Source organism: Rana temporaria (genome assembly GCF_905171775.1).
Source record: "Rana temporaria chromosome 1 unlocalized genomic scaffold, aRanTem1.1 chr1b, whole genome shotgun sequence".
In the NCBI taxonomy this organism is placed as follows: domain Eukaryota; kingdom Metazoa; phylum Chordata; class Amphibia; order Anura; family Ranidae; genus Rana; species Rana temporaria.
This window is the reverse complement of record NW_024404400.1, coordinates 76,467-99,238: the sequence shown is the minus strand read 5'-3', so window position 1 is coordinate 99,238 and position 22,772 is coordinate 76,467. Positions and strand designations below refer to the sequence as shown.

The 22,772-nt window shown below is 51.8% G+C and overlaps 1 protein-coding gene across 1 annotated transcript in view; it reads right to left on the bottom strand.

The window, feature by feature from the left end:
• Nucleotides 1-22,772, bottom strand: part of LOC120921515 (carbonic anhydrase 9-like) — a gene marked incomplete at its 5' end in the record, with an annotated part of 100,347 nt that overhangs the window by 5,799 nt on the left and 71,776 nt on the right. The window contains 3 exon segments of the mRNA XM_040333996.1: nucleotides 7,252-7,287; nucleotides 7,934-7,996; nucleotides 14,999-15,140. Of these exon segments, the coding sequence (XP_040189930.1) occupies nucleotides 7,252-7,287; nucleotides 7,934-7,996; nucleotides 14,999-15,140 (241 nt within the window).

Below are 22,772 nucleotides of genomic sequence, written 5' to 3'. Positions count from 1 at the left end.
GTACTCCTCCTATGGTCCCTGTACTCCCCCTATGGTCCATGTACTCCCCCTATGGTCCCTGTACTCCCCCTATGGTCCCTGTACTCCCCCTATGGTCCATGTACTCCTCCTATGGTCCATGTACTCCTCCTATGGTCCATGTACTCCCCCTATGGTCCCTGTACTCCCCCTATGGTCCCTGTACTCCCCCTATGGTCCATGTACTCCTCCTATGGTCCATGTACTCCCCCTATGGTCCATGTACTCACCCTATGGTCCATGTACTCCCCCCTATGGTCCCTGTACTCCCCCTATGGTCCATGTACTCCTCCTATGGTCCCTGTACTCCCCCTATGGTCCATGTACTCCTCCTATGGTCCCTGTACTCCCCCTATGGTCCATGTACTCCCCCTATGGTCCCTGTACTCCCCCTATGGTCCCTGTACTCCCCCTATGGTCCATGTACTCCTCCTATGGTCCATGTACTCCCCCTATGGTCCATGTACTCCCCCTATGGTCCATGTACTCCCCCCTATGGTCCATGTACTCCCCCCTATGGTCCGTGTACTCCTCCCCTATGGTCCGTGTACTCCTCCTATGGCCCATGTACTCCCCCCTATGGTCCATGTACTCACCCTATGGTCCCTGTACTCCCCCTATGGTCCATGTACTCCTCCTATGGTCCCTGTACTCCCCCTATGGTCCATGTACTCCTCCTATGGTCCCTGTACTCCCCCTATGGTCCATGTACTCCCCCTATGGTCCCTGTACTCCCCCTATGGTCCCTGTACTCCCCCTATGGTCCATGTACTCCTCCTATGGTCCATGTACTCCCCCTATGGTCCATGTACTCCCCCTATGGTCCATGTACTCCCCCCTATGGTCCATGTACTCCCCCCTATGGTCCGTGTACTCCTCCCCTATGGTCCGTGTACTCCTCCTATGGCCCATGTACTCCCCCCTATGGTCCATGTACTCCTCCCCTATGGTCCATGTACTCCCCCTATGGTCCATGTACTCACCCTATGGTCCATGTACTCCTCCTATGGTCCCTGTACTCCCCCTATGGTCCATGTACTCCCCCTATGGTCCCTGTACTCCCCCTATGGTCCCTGTACTCCCCCTATGGTCCATGTACTCCTCCTATGGTCCATGTACTCCCCCTATGGTCCATGTACTCCTCCTATGGTCCATGTACTCCCCCTATGGTCCATGTACTCCCCCTATGGTCCATGTACTCCCCCCTATGGTCCATGTACTCCCCCCTATGGTCCATGTACTCCCCCTATGATCCATGTACTCACCCTATGGTCCATGTACTCCCCCTATGGTCCCTGCCAACGGACCTTACTTTGTCCAGTAAACGTTTATGGGGAACTGTGTGCAAAATCCAGATACACCACGTCTACGGGCCTTCCTTTATCTACATACACCACGTCTACGGGCCTTCCTTTATCCAGATACACCACATCTACAGACCTTCCTTTATCTAGATACACCACGTCTACGGGCCTTCCTTTATCTAGATACACCACGTCTACAGACCTTCCTTTATCTAGATACACCACGTCTACGGACCTTCCTTTATCTAGATACACCACGTCTACAGACCTTCCTTTATCTAGATACACCACGTCTACGGGCCTTCCTTTATCCAGATACACCACGTCTACGGGCCTTCCTTTATCCAGATACACCACGTCTACGGGCCTTCCTTTATCTAGATATACCACGTCTACGGGCCTTCCTTTATCTAGGTATTCCCACGTCTACGGGCCTTCCTTTATCTAGATATACCACGTCTACGGGCCTTCCTTTATCTAGGTATTCCCATGTCTACGGGCCTTCCTTTATCTAGATACACCACGTCTACGGACCTTCCTTTATCTAGATACACCACATCTATGGGCCTTCCTTTATCCAGATACACCACATCTACAGACCTTCCTTTATCTAGATACACCACGTCTACGGGCCTTCCTTTATCTAGATACACCACATCTACGGACCTTCCTTTATCCAGATGCACCACGTCTACGGGCCTTCCTTTATCTAGATACACCACATCTACGGACCTTCCTTTATCCAGATGCACCACATCTACGGACCTTCCTTTATCCAGATACACCACGTCTACGGACCTTCCTTTATCTAGATACACCACGTCTACGGGCCTTCCTTTATCTAGATACACCACATCTACGGACCTTCCTTTATCCAGATGCACCACATCTACGGGCCTTCCTTTATCCAGATACACCACGTCTACGGACCTTCCTTTATCTAGATACACCACATCTATGGGCCTTCCTTTATCCAGATACACCACATCTACGGGCCTTCCTTTATCTAGATACACCACATCTACGGGCCTTCCTTTATCTAGATACACCACATCTACGGGCCTTCCTTTATCCAGATACACCACGTCTACGGGCCTTCCTTTATCCAGATACACCACGTCTACGGGCCTTCCTTTATCTAGATATACCACGTCTACGGGCCTTCCTTTATCTAGGTATTCCCACGTCTACGGGCCTTCCTTTATCTAGATATACCACGTCTATGGGCCTTCCTTTATCTAGATATACCATGTCTACGGGCCTTCCTTTATCTAGATACACCACGTCTACGGGCCTTCCTTTATCTAGATACACCACGTCTACAGACCTTCCTTTATCTAGATACACCACGTCTACGGGCCTTCCTTTATCCAGATACACCACGTCTACAGACCTTCCTTTATCTAGATACACCACGTCTACGGGTCTTCCTTTATCTAGATACACCACGTCTACAGACCTTCCTTTATCTAGATACACCACATCTACGGGCCTTCCTTTATCCAGATACACCACGTCTACGGGCCTTCCTTTATCCAGATACACCACGTCTACGGACCTTCCTTTATCTAGATACACCACGTCTACGGGCCTTCCTTTATCCAGATACACCACATCTACAGACCTTCCTTTATCTAGATACACCACGTCTACAGGCCTTCCTTTATCTAGATACACCACGTCTACGGGCCTTCCTTTATCTAGATACACCACGTCTACGGGCCTTCTTTTATCCAGATACACCACGTCTACGGGCCTTCCTTTATCCAGATACACCACGTCTACGGGCCTTCCTTTATCCAGATACACCACGTCTACAGGGCCTTCCTTTATCTAGATACACCACTTCTACGGGCCTTCCTTTATCCAGATACACCACGTCTACGGACCTTCCTTTATCTAGATACACCACGTCTACGGGCCTTCCTTTATCTAGATACACCACGTCTACGGGCCTTCCTTTATCTAGATACACCACGTCTACGGCCTTCCTTTATCTAGATACACCACGTCTACGGGCCTTCCTTTATCTAGATACACCACGTCTACGGACCTTCCTTTATCCAGATACACCACGTCTACGGACCTTCCTTTATCTAGATACACCACGTCTACGGGTCTTCCTTTATCTAGATACACCACTTCTACGGGCCTTCCTTTATCCAGATACACCACGTCTACGGACCTTCCTTTATCCAGATACACCACGTCTACGGGCCTTCCTGTGTCTAGATACACCACGTCTACAGGCCTTCCTTTATCTAGATACACCACGTCTACGGGCCTTCCTTTATCTAGATACACCACATCTACGGGCCTTCCTTTATCCAGATACACCACATCTACGGGCCTTCCTTTATCTAGATACACCACGTCTACGGGCCTTCCTTTATCCAGATACACCACGTCTACAGGCCTTCCTTTATCTAGATACACCACATCTACGGACCTTCCTTTATCCAGATACACCACGTCTACGGACCTTCCTTTATCTAGATACACCACGTCTACGGGTCTTCCTTTATCTAGATACACCACTTCTACGGGCCTTCCTTTATCCAGATACACCACGTCTACGGACCTTCCTTTATCCAGATACACCACGTCTACGGGCCTTCCTGTGTCTAGATACACCACGTCTACAGGCCTTCCTTTATCTAGATACACCACGTCTACGGGCCTTCCTTTATCTAGATACACCACGTCTACGGGCCTTCCTTTATCCATATACACCACGTCTACGGGCCTTCCTTTATCTAGATACACCACGTCTACAGGCCTTCCTTTATCTAGATACACCACATCTACGGGCCTTCCTTTATCTAGATACACCACATCTACGGACCTTCCTCTATCTAGATACACCACATCTACGGACCTTCCTTTATTTAGATACACCAAGTCTACAGGCCTTCCTTTATCCAGATACACCACGTCTACGGACCTTCCTTTATCTAGATACACCACGTCTATGGGCCTTCCTTTATCTAGATACACCACATCTACGGGCCTTCCTTTATCCATATACACCACGTCTATGGACCTTCCTTTATCTAGATACACCACGTCTACGGGCCTTCCTTTATCCAGATACACCACGTCTACGGACCTTCCTTTATCCAGATACACCACATCTACGGGCCTTCCTGTGTCTAGATACACCACATCTACGGGCCTTCCTTTATCTAGATACACCACGTCTACGGACCTTCCTTTATCTAGATACACCACATCTACAGACCTTCCTTTATCTAGATACACCACGTCTACGGGCCTTCCTTTATCCAGATACACCACGTCTACGGACCTTCCTTTATCTAGATACACCACATCTACAGACCTTCCTTTATCTAGATACACCACGTCTACGGACCTTCCTTTATCCAGATACACCACATCTACGGACCTTCCTTTATCTAGATACACCACGTCTATGGGCCTTCCTTTATCTAGATACACCACATCTACGGGCCTTTCTTTATCCATATACACCACGTCTATGGGCCTTCCTTTATCCAGATACACCACATCTACAGACCTTCCTTTATCCAGATACACCACATCTACGGACCTTCCTTTATCCAGATACACCACGTCTACGGGCCTTCCTTTATCTAGATACACCACGTCTATGGGCCTTCCTTTATCTAGATACACCAAGGCCGGGTACACACGAACAAACATGTATGGTGAAAGCGGTCCGTCGGACCGTTTTCACCATACATGTCTGCCAGAGGGCTTCTGTACGATGGTTGTACACACCATCGTACAGAAGTCCGCGCGTAAACAATACGCGGGGCGTGTCCGCGGTGTCGCCGCGTCGATGACGCGGTGTCGCCGCGACAATGACGCAGCGACGTGGGCGGCCCGCCTTTAAAATGCTTCCACGCATGCGTCGAAGTCATTCGACGCATGCGAGGGACGGCGGGCGCCTGGACATGTACGGTAGGTCTGTACTGACGACCGTACATGTCCGAGCGGGCAGGATTCCAGCGGACTGTTTTAAAACAAGTCCAGGAATATTTGTCTGCTGGGAAAAGGCCCGGCGGGCAAATGTTTGCTGGAATTCGGCCCGCTCGCGCCCACACACGACCGAACATGTCTGCTGAAACTGGCCCGCGGACCAGTTTCAGCAGACATGTTTGGTCGTGAGTATGGGGCCCAAGTCTACGGGCCTTCCTTTATTTAGATACACCACATCTACGGACCTTCCTTTATCCAGATACACCACATCTACAGACCTTCCTTTATTTAGATACACCACGTCTACGGACCTTCCTTTATCCAGATACACCACATCTACGGGCCTTCCTTTATCTAGATACACCACGTCTACGGGCCTTCCTTTATCTAGATACACCACGTCTACGGGCCTTCCTTTATCTACATACACCACATCTACGGACCTTCCTTTATCCAGATACACCACGTCTACGGACCTTCCTTTATCCAGATACACCACGTCTACGGGCCTTCCTTTATCTAGATACACCACATCTACGGACCTTCCTTTATCCAGATACACCACGTCTACGGGCCTTCCTTTATCTACATACACCACATCTACGGACCTTCCTTTATCCAGATACACCACGTCTACAGACCTTCCTTTATCTAGATACACCACATCTACGGACCTTCCTTTATCCAGATACACCACGTCTACGGACCTTCCTTTATCCAGATACACCACGTCTACGGGCCTTTCTTTATCTAGATACACCACGTCTACAGACCTTCCTTTATCCAGATACACCACATCTACGGGCCTTCCTTTATCTAGATACACCACGTCTACGGGCCTTCCTTTATCTAGATACACCACGTCTACGGGCCTTCCTTTATCCAGATACACCACGTCTATGGACCTTCCTTTATCTAGATACACCACGTCTACGGGCCTTCCTTTATCCAGATACACCACATCTACGGGCCTTCCTTTATCTAGATACACCACGTCTACGGGCCTTCCTTTATCTAGATACACCACGTCTACGGGCCTTCCTTTATCCAGATACACCACGTCTATGGGCCTTCCTTTATCCAGATACACCACGTCTACGGACCTTCCTTTATCCAGATACACCACGTCTACGGGCCTTCCTTTATCCAGATACACCACGTCTACGGACCTTCCTTTATCTAGATACACCACGTCTACGGGCCTTCCTTTATCTATATACACCACGTCTACGGGCCTTCCTTTATCCAGATACACCACATCTACGGGCCTTCCTTTATCCAGATACACCACATCTACGGACCTTCCTTTATCCAGATACACCACGTCTACGGGCCTTCCTTTATCCAGATACACCACGTCTACAGACCTTCCTTTATCTAGATACACAACGTCTACAGGCCTTCCTTTATCTAGATACACCACGTCTACGGACCTTCCTTTATCTAGATGGAGACTCACCTCCTCATAGAAGGGTAATAGATCGGTTTGAGAAGAACGATTCTTCATGAATCCATGCTGATTACTGCTATTGATACCGTTCTCATTACTATAATCTTGTATATAGTCCCTTATCATCCCCTCCGAGAGCTTACATACTATTGATGTCAGGCTGACTGCTCTGTAATTCCCAGGGATGGTTTTTGGGCCCTTTTTAAATATTGGCACTACATTGGCTTTTCTCCAATCAGCTGGTACCATTCCAGTCAGTAGACTGTCAGTAACAATTAGGCACAATGGTGTGGCAATTACTTGACCGAGTTCCCTAAGTACCCTGGAATGTCCTCCTATCTACATTGAATGTCCTCCATCTACACCAATATCCCTCCTCTGCTCCCTCTATGGAACATTGAATGTCCTCCATGACAGGTGCTCTTCATAAAGTGACCTTTGCCTCCTTTCTCTCTATCACTATTCTAGGAAATATTAATAATAATAGAAATGTCCATAGATAGCTGTCCTTGTTACCTGTGCTGAATGTCTGACTGTCATCTCTTGGGGCACCTAGGAAACAAAGCAAAGAGGAGACATATCAATGATGAGCAGGAAGACGGTTTTATCTTCTGCAAAACAAATTGTATAAAACACTAGGGGGGGGGGGGGGTATGTATCAAAATCTCACATGGCAATTCTCCCTGAGGGGAGGTCCCCTACATTCCACGTGTGCAAAAACCGAATGTTATGAGACTATTTCCTGTGCTAGTCAAATGTTTTTCATTGATTTAAAGAGGAAAATAACACAATTGGCCACTAGATGGTGCTATGCGTGACACTTTTATTGGGCAAATTGCTATGTGACTTTTTTTAAAGTACACCACAATTAATGAGCAGAGAACACAACCCCACAAGAATAAGGAGGTCACTCCCCCCCCCCTCTTAAATGTGATATTTCACTATAGGTGGAGCTGCCCATTAATCCTGCAGCTGTCAGAGGGACGTTGTGAAGTCGCTGTACATAAATGACAGCTAACCTTCTGTATGTATGACAGCGGAGAGGAGTCCGCCTTCCTGGAGACATGTGACATGAAGGTGGTACAAGGTGGGGAAGGAAGATATTTTCCTACACACATTTCCTAGAAAACTGTCAATCATTACTTGTATCCCATACTGGCAGCGAACCCCCTGGCCATACGAATGTCTAGTGTCCTACCTTCTCCAGAGCGATCGCTGGGACCATTAGCAGGATCTGGAGCGGAGGCGCTGGGTGCCGGAGCTGAGGAGGAATCAGAACAGGAGATGACTGTGGACAGTGGAGAGGGGAGGCAGAGCAGGAGATGACTGTGGACAGTGGAGAGGGGAGGCAGAGCAGGAGATGACTGTGGACAGTGGAGAGGGGAGGCAGAGCAGGAGATGACTGTGGACAATGGAGAGGGGAGGCAGAGCAGGAGATGACTGTGGACAGTGGAGAGGGGAGGTGGAGCAGGAGAAGACTGTGGACAGTGGAGAGGAGAGGCAGAGCAGGAGATGACTGTGGACAGTGGAGAGGAGAGGCAGAGCAGGAGATGACTGTGGACAGTGGAGAGGGGAGGCAGAGCAGGAGATGACTGTGGACAGTGGAGAGGGGAGGCAGAGCAGGAGATGACTGTGGACAGTAGAGAGGGGAGGCAGAGCAGGAGATGACTGTGGACAGTGGAGAGGGGAGGCAGAGCAGGAGATGACTGTAGACAATGGAGAGGGGAGGCAGAGCAGGAGATGACTGTGGACAGTGGAGAGGGGAGGCAGAGCAGGAGATGACTGTAGACAATGGAGTGGGGAGGCAGAGCAGGAGATGACTGTGGACAATGGAGAGGGGAGACAGAGCAGGAGATGACTGTAGACAATGGAGTGGGGAGGCAGAGCAGGAGATGACTGTGGACAGTGGAGAGGGGAGGCGGAGCAGGAGATGACTGTGGACAGTGGAGAGGGGAGGCAGAGCAGGAGATGACTGTGGACAATGGAGAGGGGAGGCAGAGCAGGAGATGACTGTGGACAATGGAGAGGGGAGGCAGAGCAGGAGATGACTGTGGACAGTGGAGAGGGGAGGCAGAGCAGGAGATGACTGTGGACAGTGGAGAGGGGAGGCAGAGCAGGAGATGACTGTGGACAGTGGAGAGGGGAGGCGGAGCAGGAGATGACTGTGGACAATGGAGAGGGGAGGCAGAGCAGGAGATGACTGTAGACAATGGAGTGGGGAGGCAGAGCAGGAGATGACTGTGGACAATGGAGAGGGGAGACAGAGCAGGAGATGACTGTAGACAATGGAGTGGGGAGGCAGAGCAGGAGATGACTGTGGACAGTGGAGAGGGGAGGCGGAGCAGGAGATGACTGTGGACAGTGGAGAGGGGAGGCAGAGCAGGAGATGACTGTGGACAATGGAGAGGGGAGGCAGAGCAGGAGATGACTGTGGACAATGGAGAGGGGAGGCAGAGCAAGAGATGACTGTGGACAGTGGAGAGGGGAGGCAGAGCAGGAGATGACTGTGGACAGTGGAGAGGGGAGGCAGAGCAGGAGATGACTGTGGACAGTGGAGAGGGGAGGCAGAGCAGGAGATGACTGTGGACAGTGGAGAGGGGAGGCGGAGCAGGAGATGACTGTGGACAATGGAGAGGGGAGGCAGAGCAGGAGATGACTGTGGACAATGGAGAGGGGAGGCAGAGCAGGAGATGACTGTGGACAGTGGAGAGGGGAGGCGGAGCAGGAGATGACTGTGGACAGTGGAGAGGGGAGGCGGAGCAGGAGATGACTGTGGACAGTGGAGAGGGGAGGCAGAGCAGGAGATGACTGTGGACAGTGGAGAGGGGAGGCAGAGCAGGAGATGACTGTGGACAGTGGAGAGGGGAGGCAGAGCAGGAGATGACTGTGGACAGTGGAGAGGGGAGGTGGAGCAGGAGATGACTGTGGCCAATGGAGAGGGGAGGCAGAGCAGGAGATGACTGTGGACAGTGGAGAGGGGAGGCAGAGCAGGAGATGACTGTGGAGAGGGAAGACAGAGCAGGAGATGACTGTGGACAATGGAGAGGGGAGGCAGAGCAGGAGATGACTGTGGACAGTGGAGAGGGGAGGCGGAGCAGGAGATGACTGTGGACAATGGAGAGGGGAGGCAGAGCAGGAGATGACTGTGGACAGTGGAGAGGGGAGGCAGAGCAGGAGATGACTGTGGACAGTGGAGAGGGGAGGCAGAGCAGGAGATGACTGTGGACAGTGGAGTGGGGAGGCAGAGCAGGAGATGACTGTGGACAGTGGAGAGGGGAGGCAGAGCAGGAGATGACTGTGGACAGTGGAGAGGGGAGGCAGAGCAGGAGATAACTGTGGACAGTGGAGAGGGGAGGCAGAGCAGGAGATGACTGTGGACAATGGAGAGGGGAGGCAGAGCAGGAGATGACTGTGGACAATGGAGAGGGGAGGCGGAGCAGGAGATGACTGTGGACAGTGGAGAGGGGAGGCAGAGCAGGAGATGACTATGGTCGGTGGAGAGGGGAGGCAGAGCAGGAGATGACTGTGGACAGTGGAGAGGGGAGGCAGAGCAGGAGATGACTGTGGACAGTGGAGAGGGGAGGCAGAGCAGGAGATGACTGTGGACAGTGGAGAGGGGAGGCAGAGCAGGAGATGACTGTGGACAGTGGAGAGGGGAGGCAGAGCAGGAGATGACTGTGGACAGTGGAGAGGGGAGGCAGAGCAGGAGATGACTGTGGACAGTGGAGAGGGGAGGCGGAGCAGGAGATGACTGTGGACAGTGGAGAGGGGAGGCGGAGCAGGAGATGACTGTGGACAGTGGAGAGGGGAGGCAGAGCAGGAGATGACTGTGGACAATGGAGAGGGGAGGCAGAGCAGGAGATGACTGTGGACAGTGGAGAGGGGAGGCAGAGCAGGAGATGACTGTGGACAGTGGAGAGGGGATGCAGAGCAGGAGATGACTGTGGACAATGGAGAGGGGAGGCAGAGCAGGAGATGACTGTGGACAATGGAGAGGGGAGGCAGAGCAGGAGATGACTGTGGACAATGGAGAGGGGAGGCAGAGCAGGAGATGACTGTGGACAATGGAGAGGGGAGGCAGAGCAGGAGATGACTGTGGACAGTGGAGAGGGGAGGCAGAGCAGGAGATGACTGTGGACAATGGAAAGGGGAGGCAGAGCAGGAGATGACACCCGGCAGTGGAGAGGGGAGGCAGAGCAGGAGATGACTGTGGACAGTGGAGAGAGTGGGGCAGAGCAGGAGATGACTGTGGACAGTGGAGAGGGGAGGCAGAGCAGGAGATGACTGTGGACAGTAGAGAGGGGAGGCAGAGCAGGAGATGACTGTGGACAATGGAGAGGGAAGGCAGAGCAGGAGATGACTGTGGACAATGAAGAGGGGAGGCAGAGCAGGAGATGACTGTGGACAGTGGAGAGGGGAGGCAGAGCAGGAGATGACTGTGGAGAGGGGAGGCAGAGCAGGAGATGACTGTGGACAGTGGAGAGGGGAGGCAGAGCAGGAGATGACTGTGGACAGTGGAGATGGGGGGCAGAGCAGGAGATGACTGTGGACAGTGGAGAGGGGAGGCAGAGCAGGAGACGACTCTGGACAGTGGAGAGGGGAGGCAGAGCAGGAGACGACTGTGGACAGTGGAGAGGGGAGGCAGAGCAGGAGAAGACTGTGGACAGTGGAGAGGGGAGGCAGAGCAGGAGATGACTGTGGACAATGGAGAGGGGAGGCAGAGCAGGAGACGACTGTGGATAATGGAGAGTGGAGGCAGAGCAGGAGACGACTGTGGACAATGGAGAGGGGAGGCAGAGCAGGAGATGACTGTGGACAGTGGAGAGGGGAGGCGGAGCAGGAGATGACTGTGGACAGTGGAGAGGGGAGGCAGAGCAGGAGATGACTGTGGACAGTGGAGAGGGGAGGCAGAGCAGGAGATGACTGTGGACAATGGAGAGGGGAGACAGAGTAGGAGATGACTGTGGACAGTGGAGAGGGGAGGCAGAGCAGGAGATGACTGTGGACAGAGGAGAGGGGAGGCGGAGCAGGAGATGACTGTGGACAGTGGAGAGGGGAGGCAGAGCAGGAGATGACTGTGGACAATGGAGAGGGGAGGCAGAGCAGGAGATGACTGTGGACAGTGGAGAGGGGAGACAGAGCAGCAGATGACTGTGGACAGTGGAGAGGGGAGGCAGAGCAGGAGATGACTGTGGACAATGGAGAGGGGAGGCAGAGCAGGAGATGACTGTGGACAATGGAGAGGAGAGGCAGAGCAGGAGATGACTGTGGACAGTGGAGAGGGGAGGCGGAGCAGGAGATGACTGTGGACAGTGGAGAGGGGAGGCGGAGCAGGAGATGACTGTGGACAGTGGAGAGGGGAGGCAGAGCAGGAGATGACTGTGGACAGTGGAGAGGGGAGGCGGAGCAGGAGATGACTGTGGACAGTGGAGAGGGGAGGCAGAGCAGGCGATGACTGTGGACAGTGGAGAGGGGAGGCAGAGCAGGAGATGACTGTGGACAGTGGAGAGGGGAGGCAGAGCAGGAGATGACTGTGGACAATGGAGAGGGGAGGCAGAGCAGGAGATGACTGTGGACAGTGGAGAGGGAAGGCAGAGCAGGAGATGACTGTGGACAATGGAGAGGAGAGGCAGAGCAGGAGATGACTGTGGACAGTGGAGAGGGGAGGCGGAGCAGGAGATGACTGTGGACAGTGGAGAGGGGAGGCAGAGCAGGCGATGACTGTGGACAGTGGAGAGGGGAGGCAGAGCAGGAGATGACTGTGGACAATGGAGAGGGGAGGCAGAGCAGGAGATGACTGTGGACAGTGGAGAGGGGAGGCAGAGCAGGAGATGACTGTGGACAGTGGAGAGGGGAGGCAGAGCAGGAGATGACTGTGGACAGTGGAGAGGGGAGGCAGAGCAGGAGATGACTGTGGACAGTGGAGAGGGGAGGCAGAGCAGGAGATGACTGTGGACAGTGGAGAGGGGAGGCAGAGCAGGAGATGACTGTGGACAGTGGAGAGGGGAGGCAGAGCAGGAGATGACTGTGGACAGTGGAGAGGGGAGGCAGAGCAGGAGATGACTGTGGAGAGGGGAGGCAGAGCAGGAGATGACTGTGGACAGTGGAGAGGGGAGGCAGAGCAGGAGATGACTGTGGACAATGGAGAGGGGAGGCAGAGCAGGAGATGACTGTGGACAATGGAGAGGGGAGGCAGAGCAGGAGATGACTGTGGACAGTGGAGAGGGGAGGCGGAGCAGGAGATGACTGTGGACAGTGGAGAGGGGAGGCAGAGCAGGAGATGACTGTGGACAGTGGAGAGGGGAGGCAGAGCAGGAGATGACTGTGGACAGTGGAGAGGGGAGGCAGAGCAGGAGATGACTGTGGACAGTGGAGAGGGGAGGCAGAGCAGGAGATGACTGTGGACAGTGGAGAGGGGAGGCAGAGCAGGAGATGACTGTGGACAATGGAGAGGGGAGGCGGAGCAGGAGATGACTGTGGACAATAGAGAGGGGAGGCAGAGCAGGAGATGACTGTGGAGAGGGGAGGCAGAGCAGGAGATGACTGTGGACAGTGGAGAGGGGAGGCAGAGCAGGAGATGACTGTGGACAATGGAGAGGGGAGGCAGAGCAGGAGATGACTGTGGACAATGGAGAGGAGAGGCAGAGCAGGAGATGACTGTGGACAGTGGAGAGGGGAGGCGGAGCAGGAGATGACTGTGGACAGTGGAGAGGAGGGGCAGAGCAGGAGATGACTGTGGACAGTGGAGAGGGGAGGCAGAGCAGGAGATGACTGTGGACAGTGGAGAGGGGAGGCAGAGCAGGAGATGACTGTGGACAGTGGAGAGGGGAGGCAGAGCAGGAGATGACTGTGGACAGTGGAGAGGGGAGGCGGAGCAGGAGATGACTGTGGACAGTGGAGAGGGGAGGCAGAGCAGGAGATGACTGTGGACAATGGAGAGGGGAGGCAGAGCAGGAGATGACTGTGGACAACAATAGCGAGGGGATCAGAGACTGGGGAGGATAGACTATAGGATTGGAGATCAGGGAGGATAGACTATAGGATAGAAAATTGTGCGGGGGGATAGACTAAAATGGGATAGGTGGGGGGTAATTTATAGGATCAGAGATGGGGGGTAGACTAGGATGGGATCGGGGGGAAGACTAGGATGGGATAGGTGGGGGGTAGACTGTAGGATAGATGATTGGGAGATGGGGGTAGAGTATAGGATCGGAGATGGGGGGGTAGACTAGGATGGGATAGGTGGGGGGGTAGACTTTAGGAGATGAGGGAGGGGGGTAGACTAGGATGGGATGGGGGTAGACTAGGATGGGATTGGGGGGTAGACTATCGGAGATGGGGGAGGGGGGGTAGACTAGGATGGGATAGGTGGGGGGGTAGACTTTAGGAGATGAGGGAGGGGGGTAGACTAGGATGGGATGGGGGTAGACTAGGATGGGATTGGGGGGTAGACTATCGGAGATGGGGGAGGGGGGTAGACTAGGATGGGATAGGTGGGGGGTAGACTAGGATGGGATAGGTGGGGGGGTAGACTTTAGGAGATGAGGGAGGGGGGTAGACTAGGATGGGATGGGGGTAGACTAGGATGGGATTGGGGGGTAGACTATCGGAGATGGGGGAGGGGGGTAGACTAGGATGGGATTGGGGGGTAGACTATAGGATAGATGATTGGGAGAGGGGGTAGAGTATAGGATCGGAGATGGGGGGGTAGACTAGGATGGGATAGGTGGGGGGGTAGACTTTAGGAGATGAGGGAGGGGGGTAGACTAGGATGGGATGGGGGGGTAGACTAGGATGGGATTGGGGAGTAGACTATCGGAGATGGGGGAGGGGGGGTAGACTAGGATGGGATAGGTGGGAGGTAGACTTTCGGAGATGGGGGAGGGGGTAGACTAGGATGGGATAGGTGGGGGGTAGACTAGGATAGGATGAGTGGTAGACTAGTATGGGATGGGGGTAGACTAGGATACGATGGGGGTAGAAGATCACAGCACACAGAATAGAATACTGCAGAGACGGTGTATTTGGATCCTCTGTAAATCTCAGCAGTTCGGAGCCGTCACACATCTACTGGGAGGAGCAATGAAAAGCTTCCCCCTGATCATGTGACTGGTGATATTTTGGTTGCTCCTCCCATCTCAGAATGACTTCTCCTCAGAGGAGGACAGAGATCTCCCATTCCATCTTCTTTCTCCACCCAGACTGGATCCTCGTAGGCGGAGCTTATCTGAAGTCCTATAGAGGAGACAATGTGTGACTCTACCTTGTCCAGGAGCTTTCCGTCCCGACACCGGAGGCCGGAAACTGGACAGAACCAGCCGTCCGTTCAGACTCTGCGGCTCCCGGAAGTTCATCTGCAGGATGTGATCGTGGTCATGGTGGATGGTGTCCTCCAAAATGTCCAGCTGGTAAGAGAGAGAGACATATCAGACACAGTCTACGGATAGAAGAGGACCTGTCACTGTTCCTGTCACCAGACTGGAGAGAATACTATCTGTGGTGGGGGGTAGTAGGGTACTATCTATGGTGGGGGGGCAGTAGGGTACTATCTATGGTGGGGGGTAGTAGAGTACTATCCATGGTGAGGTAGTATGTATGGTGATGAGGGGGGTAGTAGGGTACTATCTATGGTGGGGGGGTAATAGGGTACTATCTATGGTGAGGGGGTAGTAGAGTATTATCCATGGTGGGGGAGTAGGGTACTATCCATGGTGGGGGGGGTAGTAGAGTACTATCCATGGTGATGAGGAGGGTAGTAGGGTACTATCCATGGTGATGAGGAGGGGTAGTAGGGTACTATCCATGGTGGGGGGGTAGTAGAGTACTATCCATGGTGATGAGGAGGGTAGTAGGGTACTATCCATGGTGATGAGGAGGGGTAGTAGGGTACTATCCATGGTGAGGGGGTAGTACGGTACTATCTATGGTGGGGGGGTAATAGGGTACTATCTATGGTGAGGGGGTAGTAGAGTATTATCCATGGTGGGGGAGTAGGGTACTATCCATGGTGGGGGGGGTAGTAGAGTACTATCCATGGTGATGAGGAGGGTAGTAGGGTACTATCCATGGTGATGAGGAGGGGTAGTAGGGTACTATCCATGGTGGGGGGGTAGTAGAGTACTATCCATGGTGATGAGGAGGGTAGTAGGGTACTATCCATGGTGATGAGGAGGGGTAGTAGGGTACTATCCATGGTGAGGGGGTAGTACGGTACTATCTATGGTGGGGGGGTAATAGGGTACTATCTATGGTGATGAGGGGGGGGGGGGGTAGTAGGGTATTATCCATGGTGGGGTAGTAGGGTACTATATATGGTGATGAGGGGGTAGTAGGGTATTATCTATGGTGGGGGGGGTAGTAGGGTATTATCCATGGTGATGAGGGGGGGGTAGAGTATTATTTATGGTGGGGGGGTAGTAGAGTACTATCCATGGTGGGGGGGGGGTAGTACACGATGAAATAAAATAAACATAAAGGGCACAATTTAGACGATATAATTAGTAAAAATACAATTAGTCGGAGGAATCTCAATGAATAAAGTGCATAATAATAAATATATGAAGTCCATAGAAATCACTGAGAACAATTCTCTTGTGATGTCCTCTGAGATCTCAGATATAATTGGAACTTCTCCTGAAGTTACAATGAAAGGCTCACCAGATCTCCACCAAGTGATAATGAAAGGCTCACCAGATCTCCACCAAGTGATAATGAAAGGCTTACCAGATCTCCACCAAGTGATAATGAAAGGTTTACCAGATCTCCACCAAGTGATAATGAAAGGCTCACCAGATCTCCTCCAAGTGATAATGAAAGGCTCACCAGATCTCCTCCAAGTGATAATGAAAGGCTCACCAGATCTCCTCCAAGTGATAATGAAAGGCTCACCAGATCTCCTCCAAGTGATAATGAAAGGCTCACCAGATCTCCACCAAGTGATAATGAAAGGCTCACCAGATCTCCACCAAGTGATAATGAAAGGCTCACCAGATCTCCACCAAGTGATAATGAAAGGTTTACCAGATCTCCACCAAGTGATAATGAAAGGCTCACCAGATCTCCTCCAAGTGATAATGAAAGGCTCACCAGATCTCCTCCAAGTGATAATGAAAGGCTCACCAGATCTCCTCCAAGTGATAATGAAAGGCTCACCAGATCTCCTCCAAGTGATAATGAAAGGCTCACCAGATCTCCTCCAAATGATAATGAAAGGCTCACCAGATCTCCACCAAGTGATAATGAAAGGCTCACCAGATCTGAGCAGAGAGCGACCAATAAACATGTAGGGCTAGATTCACGTACAGCGGCGCATCTTTGAGCGGGCGTGGCTCATCTCATATGCGCTACGCTGACATAACATAGAGAGGCAAGACCAGTATTCACAAAGCACTCGCTCCCTAAGTTGCGGCGGCGTAGCGTAAATGGGCCGGCGTAAGCGCGTCTAATTCAAAGTAGGAAGATAGTGGGCGTGTTGTATTAAAATGAATGGCCGAACGAACGGCGTATGCGCACGCATGTTCAGAATCACGTCGCATATACTCCCTAAGATACGACGGCTCAATGCGTATGACGTGAACGTAACCTACGCCCCGCCCCATTCACGTACCACTTACGCAAACGACGTAAAATACGACACTGTTCCCGCGCCCATACCCTAACATGACTTACCCCAGATTTATGTGGAATAACTTTACGTCAGACATACGCCTTACGCAAACGGCATAGATTACTGCGACGGGCGCAAGTACATTCGTGAATCGGCGTATCTCGCTCATTTACATATTCTACGTAACTTAATGGAAGCGCCCCTTGCGGCCAGCTTAAATATGCGCCCAAGATACGACGGCGTAGGAGACTTACCTCGGTCGTATGAAGCCAAAATTTAGGTGTATCTTACTTGGAGAATCAGGCCGCATTCACACCGGAGCGTTTTGTCGCCTGAAGCGCGACACTGAAAAACGCTAGAGGGGAAAAAATACATTATTCCCTATGGAGACGGTTCACATCTGCACGCCAATACGTCCGACGCCGAACGCCTGACGCCGAACGCCTGAAACTCAAACAAGTTCCAGACCCTTTTTTGACGCGCGAATCGGGCGGTTTGGGCGTATTTGAGCGTTTCTATTTCCCATAGAAAGTAATGGACACACTGGATTCAAGTGACTAGCGCGATCCCGCGCCGAACGTAGTGCACATGCTCCGTCGCGAAACTTTCCCGACGTGCATTGCGGTAAATGACGTCGCAAAGGACGTCATTTGGTTCGACAGGAACGTAAATGGCATCCAGCGCCATTCACGATCCACTTACGCAAATGACGCAAATTTCGAAAAACGCGACGCGGGAACGACGTCCATACTTAGCATTGGCTGCGCCTCCTAATAGCATGAGCAGCCTTACGACGGAAGCGCCGTACGCAAACGACGTAAAACTCGAACGCCGGGCGCACGTACGTTTGTGAATCGGCGTGAGTAATTTGCATACTCTACGCTGACCACTACGGTAACGCCACCTAGCGGCCAGCGTGAGAATGCAGCCTAAGATACGACGGTGTAAGAGCCTTATGCCACGCATATCTTAGGCTGCAGTCGGCGTATCGAGCTTTCTGAATACAGAAAGTCGATACGCCGGCGCTACTTAGCAATTACGCTGCGTATCTATGGATCTCTATGGATACGCAGACGCAATTGCTTCCTGAATCTACCCCATTATTAGTAACAAATATTGTTCCATTTTATAACAGTGAGCTCTGGAGGTAATGCCGCCATCTAGAGGGCAAGACATGTAATTACATTGGTGACTAATGATAAAGAAATATAGCCAGATTCACGTAGCCCCCGCGCAACTTTAAGGCGGCGTAGCGTATCGTATTTACGCTACGCCGCCTTAAGTCAGAGAGGCAAGTATTGTGGCCCTGATTCATGTAGAATCGCGGCGGCGTAACATATCGTAGATACGTTACACCGCCGCAAGTTTTCATCGCAAGTGCCAGATTCACAAAGCACTTGCGAGAAAACTTCCGCCGGCGGCCTCCGGCGTAAGCCCGCGTAATTCAAAGGGGCGTGTTCCATTTAAATTAGGCACGATCCCACGCCGGACCTACTGCGCATGCTCCCTTTTGAATTTCCCGCCGTGCTTTGCGCAAAGTGACGTCATTTTTTCGAACGGCGACGTGCGTAGCGTACTTCCGTATTCCCGGACGTCTTACGCAAGAAGGAAAAAAATTTAAATTTCGATTGCTGTGTAAAGTTAGGGCACCCAAAACGACGACTAACTTTGCGACGGGAAACTAGACTAGCTGCGACGTAGCGAACACGAAAAACCGTTGTGGATCGCCGTAACTCCTAATTTCCATACCCGACGCTGGTTTACGACGCAAACTCCCCCCAGCGGCGGCCGCGGTATTGCATCCTAAGATCCGACAGTGTAAAACAATTACACCTGCCAGATCTTAGGGATATCTATGCGTAACTGGTTCTATGAATCAGCCGCATAGATACTCTGAGAGATACGACGGAGTATCTCCGCTGTGAATCCGGCCCCTATTCTCAAAGTACTTGCCTCCTAACTTACGGCGGCGTAGCGTAAATGCGGCGGGCGCAAGCGCGCCTAATTCAAAATAGGCTGAGGGGGCGTGTTTTATGTTAATATGCTTTGACCTGACGTGATTGACGTTTTTTTGGGACGGCGCATGCGCCGTCCGCCTACATTTCCCAGTGTGCATTGCGGCTAAGTCCGCCGCATGGGCCTATTGGTTTCGACGTGAACGACGTAAATCCCTATTCACGGACGACTTACGCAAACGACGTAAAATTTTCGAATTTCGAAGCGGGAACGGCGGCCATACTTTAACATTGGCTACGCCACCTAGGGGGCATCTTTAACTTTAGGCGGCGTATCTCTTACGGAAACGGCGTATCTGTACTGCGTCGGCCGGGCGTACGTTCGTGAATAGGCGTAACTAGTGATTTACATATTCTACGCCAAACGCAATGGAAGCGCCACCCAGCGGCCAGCCTAAATATTGCACCCTAAGATAGGACGTCGTATCTTAGATAGGTTTAAGCGTATCTCTGTTTGAGAATACACATAAACTTAGGACGGCGCAGATTCCGAGTAACGTCGGCGTATCTACTGATACTCTACTGATACGCCGGCCTAACTCTTCCTGAATCCAGCTATTAGTAATGATTCTCCTCTAACGTTCTGAATCCATGAAATCTCCGCCTGACCAATCCCGGGAACTTCCGCCTCCGAACTCTGAGGAGGAGGAGGAGCGATAAAAATTCCCAAATCCTACAAATCACACAACAGCACCAGACGGTCTCAATATTTACACCGGCGGGGGCGAGAGTGTCCAGCTCAGACATCCACCTGGTTTCTTCCTCCGATCACCTCCTCTCCAGGGGGGCAATATTAGGTGGTGATTGATATATCACCAGGGCCGTCTTTATGGCGAGGCAAAGGGGGCAGCTGCCCGGGGGCCCTGTCATTGTTGTGGGGCCCAAACTGGCCTCATACTCGCCAACTATCCCAGTTTAAATTCCCTTGTCCCTTGAAGTTTTAGTCCCGTGCTGTGTCCTGATATCTCAGTGTGAAGTGCTGCTACTAATGCTGCCCAGTTCTGCCCTATTGTTGTGTACAGATGACTCACCTGCAGACCCTGTGTTTACATGTAAATAAAGGCGGCATTCATATGTATCTCATTCCCCTCTGCTGTGAAGAGATGATGTGCTGTAACCTCCAGCAACCACTCAGTGAGCCGTAATGTGTGCTGTAACCTCCAGCAACCAATCAGTGAGCCGTAATGTGTGCTGTAACCTCCAGCAACCAATCAGTGAGCCGTAATGAGTGCTGTAACCTCCAGCAACCAATCAGTGAGCCGTAATGATATGCTGTAACCTCTAGCAACCAATCAGTGAGCCGTAATGTGTGCTGTAACCTCCAGCAACCAATCAGTGAGCAGTAATGTGTGCTGTAACCTCCAGCAACCAATCAGTGAGCCGTAATGAGTGCTGTAACCTCCAGCAACCAATCAGTGAGCCGTAATGTGTGCTGTAACCTCCAGCAACCAATCAGTGAGCTGTAATGTGTGCTGTAACCTCCAGCAACCAATCAGTGAGCCGTAATGAGTGCTGTAACCTCCAGCAACCAATCAGTGAGCCGTAATGTGTGCTGTAACCTCCAGCAACCAATCAGTGAGCCGTAATGTGTGCTGTAACCTCCAGCAACGAATCAGTGAGCCGTAATGAGTGCTGTAACCTCCAGCAACCAATCATTGAGCCGTAATGATATGCTGTAACCTCTAGCAACCAATCAGTGAGCCGTAATGTGTGCTGTAACCTCTAGCAACCAATCAGTGAGCCGTAATGTGTGCTGTAACCTCCAGCAACCAATCAGTGAGCCGTAATGAGTGCTGTAACCTCCAGCAACCAATCAGTGAGCCGTAATGATATGCTGTAACCTCCAGCAACCAATCACAATCACTGCCTGATCTGATACAGTGAACTGATTTTACGTCTAGCTGATATTTATTGTCTCAGAGGAGGCAGAGAGCAAAATTGCATGGGGGGGGGGGGGCAAGAATTTCCAGGGTCCAATCAAAATTGAAGACAGCCCTGAATATCATAACCAAAACCCCGCCCTTCTACAATATCATGGGATTGATAAGAGAGACTCTATGGTGCTGTGATGTCATTTCCTCCTGTGGTGTCATTTCCTCCTGTGGTGTCATTTCCTCCTGTGATGTCATTTCCTCCTGTGGTGTCATTTCCTCCTGTGGTGTCATTTCCTCCTGTGGTGTCATTTCCTCCTGTGGTGTCATTTCCTCCTGTGATGTCATTTCCTCCTGTGGTGTCATTTCCTCCTGTGGTGTCATTTCCTCCTGTGGTGTCATTTCCTCCTGTGATGTCATTTCCTCCTGTGGTGTCATTTCCTCCTGTGGTGTCATTTCCTCCTGTGGTGTCATTTCCTCCTGTGGTGTCATTTCCTCCTGTGGTGTCATTTCCTCCCGTGGTGTCATTTCCTCCCGTGATGTCATTTCCTCCCGTGGTGTCATTTCCTCCTGTGATGTCATTTCCTCCTGTGGTGTCATTTCCTCCTGTGATGTCATTTCCTCCTGTGAAGCCTTTCCCTCCTGTGATGTCATTTCCTCCTGTGATGTCATTTCCTCCTGTGGTGTCATTTCCTCCTGTGGTGTCATTTCCTCCTGTGGTGTCATTTCCTCCTGTGGTGTCATTTCCTCCTGTGGTGTCATTTCCTCCTGTGATGTCATTTCCTCCTGTGAAGCCTTTCCCTCCTGTGATGTCATTTCCTCCTGTGATGTCATTTCCTCCTGTGATGTCATTTCCTCCTGTGGTGTCATTTCCTCCTGTGGTGTCATTTCCTCCTGTGGTGTCATTTCCTCCCGTGATGTCATTTCCTCCCGTGGTGTCATTTCCTCCTGTGATGTCATTTCCTCCTGTGGTGTCATTTCCTCCTGTGGTGTCATTTCCTCCTGTGATGTCATTTCCTCCAGTGATGTCATTTCCTCCTGTGATGTCATTTCCTCCTGTGAAGCCTTTCCCTCCTGTGATGTCATTTCCTCCTGTGATGTCATTTCCTCCTGTGGTGTCATTTCCTCCTGTGGTGTCATTTCCTCCTGTGATGTCATTTCCTCCTGTGATGTCATTTCCTCCTGTGGTGTCATTTCCCCTGTGGTGTCATTTCCTCCTGTGGTGTCATTTCCCCTGTGGTGTCATTTCCTCCTGTGGTGTCATTTCCCCTGTGGTGTCATTTCCTCCTGTGGTGTCATTTCCTCCCGTGGTGTCATTTCCTCCCGTGGTGTCATTTCCTCCCGTGATGTCATTTCCTCCCATGATGTCATTTCCTCCTGTGATGTCATTTCCTCCTGTGGTGTCATTTCCTCCTGTGGTGTCATTTCCTCCTGTGATGTCATTTCCTCCTGTGATGTCATTTCCTCCTGTGGTGTCATTTCCCCTGTGGTGTCATTTCCTCCTGTGGTGTCATTTCCCCTGTGGTGTCATTTCCTCCTGTGGTG